A 6,054-nucleotide genomic window follows, 5' to 3' on the forward strand; every position below is an offset into this window, starting at 1 on the left:
TCTCTTTACTTAATGGAGACTAATTCTTTGTTACTTAAGCAGATCCCAATTTAGTCTCTAGAAAAATTAAACCAAAAGTGTTGTAATTCTCCACTTAATATCTTGATGTGCTAAGTAACACAAAGTAACATTAAAGGGCAAAAGAAGTTACTTATATAAAGAGTCGAATTTCAGGGCCTGGAAGATGGTTCATAAGTTTGCATGCAGGAGTCCCAGGTTTGATCCTCACTTTTCCATATGGTCTCTTATATAGTACACATGTAGCAGATAAAGTGCTACATTTGGGAAGAACGCAGTGAGCCCATTCTCCCCCCAAAAGAGTTCAATCTCATTTTGGGTTATTTTTCAGTGGCTTCATTATCTTTCTTGTTTTGTTTTACTTTTGGGCCACATCCGGTGGCACTCGGAAGTTACTTCTGGTTCTGTGCTCAGTAATTACACCTGGCAAGCTCAGGGGACCATATGGGATACCAAGAATCGAACCCTGGGTAAGCCATATTCAAGACAAAATCCCTTCTTGCTTTGCTATTGTTCCAAGGGTTTCCCATTATCTTTATTTCTTTTTCATTTTTGTTTTTGTTTTGTTTTACTTTTGGTTTTGTTGTTTTGGGGGCCACACATGGTGGTACTTTGGGTTTATTCCTGACTCGGTTCAGAAATTTCTCCTGGCAGTGTTTTGGGGACAATGTGGGTTTCCAGGGCATGAATCCTAGAGGGTACCCTGCAAAGTAAATAACTTATTTGCTGAATTATCTCTCTAGCCTATTAGTTTATACTTTTTAAGCTTCGACAATTTGCAACTAAGGTTGATGAAATATTTAAAAAAACTTATTGTGGAAGTAGGGCCGGAGTGGTGGTGTGTTGTCTTAATAAAATTAAAGAGTCCTAGTGTTGGTGTGGGGAGATGGTGAGGCCTTACTGGACTCAACCCAGCTCCCGCAGCCCCTAAGGCCTGGTGGGTCTGAAGGTTGCAGGGTAAGGGCAGAGAGATTCACAAAGCAGTCTGATGAAGTTCCAGGAGTCAGCCAGCTTTATTTCACAATCACTTCTGCCATGCACACCTCCTCATGGCCTCTATACTGAGCCTTTTCCTAACAGCTACCTCTCCACTCCTACTGGGCTCTCTCGGCCTCTGTCTCCCTTTCAGCTGCTTTTACTAGACTTTCTATCTGGCTTCCAGGCTATTTGGTGATGTTACTACTGCTGCTGCTTCGATGATGCTGAATTGCTGATGCTAAATCTGATGCTGTATCTCTGGCGATGATGTCTCTCTCTCTCTCCGGATGCCTCTCAATGTGGGTATCCCTTCCTCTAACTCATCTATCCCACCTGAATTCAGAACTGCCCACACCTGGAATGGGCCGGTAGAGAAGTCTGCAGAGGAGAGAGAGAGCGGATAAGAAGGAGAGATAGAGAGAGAAGTGAAGAAGAGGTATCAGAAGAGAGAGCCATCATCATCAGAGATACACCATCGGATTCAGCATCAGCAACTCGGTATCATCAGGGAAGCAGCAGGAGGAATATCACCAGAGGGAGTTGGTCAGCCTGGAAGCCAGTTCAGAAGCCTAGAAAAAGCAGCTGAAAGAGAGACAGAGGCCGAGAGAGCCCAGTAGGAGTGGAAAAGTCACTACTAGGAAAAGGCTTAGTATGGAGGCCATGTGAGGAGGTGTACATGGCGGTAGGGACTGAAATAAAGCTGACTGACTCCTGGAACTTCATCTTGTTGAATCAAATAATTAATGATGGGGGGGCCGGCGAGGTGGCGCTGGAGGTAGGGTGTCTGCCTTGCAAGCGCTAGCCAAGGAAAGGACCACGGTTCGATCCCCCGGTGTCCCATATGGTCCCCCCAAGCCAGGGGCAATTTCTGAGCGTGTAGCCAGGAGTAACCCCTGAGCATCTAATGGGTGTGGCCCAAAAAACCAAAAAAAAAAAAAAAAAAAAAAAAAAAAATAATTAATGATGGGGCTGGATGGAGGTGGATGGCATCCCAGGCCACGTGGCTCCGCAACCCCCATCCAGCCGGCGGGTCCCAGGCCCAGGTGAATGGCGGAATTAGACTCATCCAGAGACAGGCATCAGGAAGCATCAGCTTTATTCATGCCCTATTCACCACATGTGTGGCCAATATCATAACCAATTAAGCATTCAGCCATTCTAGGCTACCCAGCATCTTAATTCCTTTCAGCCATCTTCCCTTTGACCTCCATCCTGGTCCAAGACCAAAAGAGGCAGAGACCCAAAAGCCAGCGAGAACACCACAGGGCAGACCCCCTAATCCCCTGGCTCAAGGGTTTATCTACCTATTCCAAGACCCCTCCCAGGAATGGGCGGGGTCTTGCAGGTAAGATCACACCTAATATTCAGTTGCCAAGACCCCTCCCAGAAATGGGTGTGTCTCAGATAGGTACACCTAAATCCAGGGTGGAGTTACATTTTCCCCCTTTCTGAATTATAAAGACCCTTTTGTAATTCTGACTCCACCTTTAGCCAAAGGTGGGTTAATATTTTCATGCAGCAATGTAATAAAGTGAAAATTAATATACCAGCCCTTTTCAAAAACATAACATTTCTGCAAAATATACTATACACCTGTAACAAAATTTTCTTAATGCTTTTTTTACAAAGCACTATTTCGGAACTTTCATGTTCCTATACTTTTAAACTATATTGGGGGAACTTTCTGTTCCTATTAACCTTCCCTACACACAAGTACTACAGCATAAATGCATAACATACATTTTAAAAACAGGCTAAGTACATTAAAATACACACAGTAAAACATTTTGCAATTGAAAATATTAACTAGAAAACAAAACACATTTAAATTATAAAGAAAATGACTTTTTTTTTTCAACTTTTCATACACTTTTATTTTCTCCCTTCTACCATAATAATATGATAACCAAATTTAGTCTTAACTGGAGGGTCTGTAAAGACAGGTTTATCTAGACCACTCACAGGCAAGGCAAATGCTGCTTCTTGAAATGGTCCTACCATAGAGCCTCTGGTCATCCAACCCAAGTCACCCCCTTGCCTGGCTTTATCTTCACTATACTGTGTGGCCACTTCATTGAATCGCATTCCAGACTTTAACTTTTCCATGGCTTCCATGATTCTTCCATGTTTTTCGCACAGAATGTGCCTGACCTTTACTGCATTGCCACCACCTTTGGGACCCTGAGCCTTCTTGTCAGCACTGTCACTCCCAGAAGCTCCTCCCCCTTTCCCCGCTTTCCCGGAGCAGCTTTTCCCTTTGGGGGGCATCTCCAAACCTCGCTGATGTATATTTCAATTGCTTAGTAGGCTTACTAAGAAAATGACTTAATGAAGACAAAGATGCAGGCGGTTAGAAATCAGATCTTTTAGTTGGGCTAAGCTGTATTACCTCCCTTTTTCTTTTTTTTAAACCACTAACTAACTAAAACTTATTCCATCACCAACTATGAATAAAATATATGACTACCCGCTTAGTTCCTACACCTAAAGTCCAGATGCTAGTTTGTCCCACGCTGATCTCACCACGTGGCTTCTGTAAACTTTCTGCAGGCCGGTTCGCTAGCGCCATTTCACCTTTGTGATTTGGAGGGTGGATTCCAGGCTTGCCGCTTTTCCAGAGCAGAGCAGAGCCGAGCCGCACTTCTGGGCTGATTTTTTCGCCGCCTTTTAGCTGCTGTACGGGCTTCACCGCTGCCTTTTCTCCCCTCAGGGCGGCATCTTGGAAGCTGCCGCAACACAACTTGTTTGCAGCTTTTTTCCGCAGGGCATGTGTGGATGTTGAGTTCAAACTAAAAGTTCAGTCTGAAATTTCCAAAGTCGAAATGCAAATTGAAGCCGAAGGTTATTCTCAGAAAATCAGTCCACTTTCAATACAATCATTTTTCTCCTCTGTTTCCAATTTAGACTTTTAATCAGTTTTTGAGGAGGCCGAGGTTTTTGTTTATTGTAACAAAGTTTTAGTTCTGGGCCTGGGCCTGGGCTGGAGGTGATGCAAGCTTCCACCTCCCTTGTTTCAGTTGCCCTTCTGCCCCCATAAGGGGTGTCAGCCATATTTGAAAATGGCTTCACGTGGTAGCCCAAGGTTTTGGGCTCACTGCTATTGAAAAAAGCCAAAATGAAACACATCTGACTGCTTTGTGAATCTCTCAATATCTTTTTTTGTTTGTTTCTTTGGGCCACACCCAGAGGCACTCAGGGGTTACTCTGGCTCTTTGCTCAGAAATTGCTCCTGGCAGGCTCGGAATACCGTATGGAATGCTGGGAATCGAACCAAGGTCCATTCTGAGTTGGCTGAGTGCAAGGTAAATGTCCTACCACTATGCTATCTCTCTGGCACCATTATCAATATCTTTCTTTTTTTTTTTTTTTTTTTTTTTGTGGTTTTTGGGTCACACCCGGCAGTGCTCAGGGATTATTCCTGGATCCAGGCTCAGAAATTGTTCCTGGCAGGCACAGGGGACCATATGGGACGCCGGGATTCGAACCGATGACCTCCTGCACGAAAGGCAAATGCCTTACCTCCATGCTATCTCTCCGGCCCCTATCTTTCTAACAAAATTAAAATTAAGATTTTAAAATGTATATGATTTTTAAATTTAGAATATCATTTTATAATCTGTGATTAAACTTTGTTCCTTCCTGAGGATGCATTAGATAAAGTGTCCTGACAGTGAATTATAAGATGTATAAAACTATATGTAGCAGTATCTTTGCAACAGTAAAGCCAATCATGAAATTTCCTTCCATTTTAAAATTGTGCTTGCAAAGAGGCAATAGAAAATTCTCAATTACTCAATTTTCTAAATTACTCATACCTTTTGTTTATTGTTGTTTTCCATGTTCTCCAGATATTCTCACTCTATAACTCTTAAATACTGCATTTCACCACTTCTTCAAGGTTTAACATTTTTAAATTTATTCCTCTGACTCCAGGTGCCTTCCCTAAGAATTCCATTTAGGTAAAAAATATACTTAAAGCATATTCATTACACATTACTACACATTATTATTGTAGAACAAACAGGCATTAAAATACTATTTTGTTGGAAAGAATCATCATCACATGACTTCATCTTTCGCCAACTTTGGTGGTGGGAATTCCCCTGATCCAATATCAATATGTACCTAAAATATTACTGTGAAAGATATGTAATCCACTTTGGTAAAAATAAAAGTTATTATTAAAGAAAAAAAGAATGTAATAGTAGATAAAGATTTCTATTAACCCATAATTTAGAAAACTAGTATTACAGAATTCTATCAAGACAGAGCCATTGAGTCTCTTATTTTCCTGATTAAAAAATAACAATGAGTCTAATGCTGTTGGCCATCAATGCATCTTCTTTGAGAAGTGTCTAGTGTCGTTGGTCTCATCTTGAGCTTCTTCATGCTCAGAGCTTAATCCCGACTCAGTAGTATCTTAGTGCTTATAGTTCTTTGATCACATATAGTGCTTTAGATGGAACTTGGATTGGGTGCATGCTAGGTAACTCCTTAAAATATATTTTTTAGGGGGAATTCACTTATCAGTGCTCAAAGATTACTCTTGACTGTGCTCAGTGGTTACTTCTGGAGGTTCTTAGAGGACCATACATGGTGCCTGGCATTGATCCTAATCCATCCACGTAAAAGGCAAGCTCTTTAGCACCTATAAAATCTCTCCAGTTAAGTGGGCAAAATACCTGATAAAAATGCATTTGATAATATTTCCAGCCACATAATTTAAATGTAAGTAAAAGTTTAAGACTCGAGTCATGAAATTACAAAGTCATAAAATTTTGAGATTTAACTGACATCATCGAGTTAAGAACACTGACACTTGCTAGCAATGAAGTTACCATTTCCTGTGCTTCATTTTCACTAAATAAACCTATTAGACACACAGGGATCTATATCCTGTGCCTGCCAATATGTTATCTCTAATGAAGTGTTGATTTCTTTATGACTCCAGTGAAGATTAAATTAATTAACATGTAAAAGCAGCACTATGCCTTGTCATAAGAGCACAGTAGCAGATAGCTGAAAAGCTGAGAACTGGGGTCATCATTAAGAATGGTT

At 41.4% G+C, this 6,054-nt stretch overlaps 1 protein-coding gene across 1 annotated transcript; it reads right to left on the reverse strand.

Annotated features, from left to right (window-relative positions):
* Positions 1 to 2,841: 2,841 nt before the first annotated feature.
* LOC126005424 (peptidyl-prolyl cis-trans isomerase NIMA-interacting 4) lies at positions 2,842 to 3,284 on the reverse strand. The gene has a single exon (XM_049771070.1). It carries the CDS (start codon positions 3,262 to 3,264, stop codon positions 2,869 to 2,871), a length of 396 nt encoding a protein of 131 aa, XP_049627027.1. The 5' UTR covers positions 3,265 to 3,284; the 3' UTR covers positions 2,842 to 2,868.
* Positions 3,285 to 6,054: the final 2,770 nt, after the last annotated feature.

This window comes from Suncus etruscus, chromosome 1 (assembly GCF_024139225.1).
Source record: "Suncus etruscus isolate mSunEtr1 chromosome 1, mSunEtr1.pri.cur, whole genome shotgun sequence".
Taxonomy (NCBI): domain Eukaryota; kingdom Metazoa; phylum Chordata; class Mammalia; order Eulipotyphla; family Soricidae; genus Suncus; species Suncus etruscus.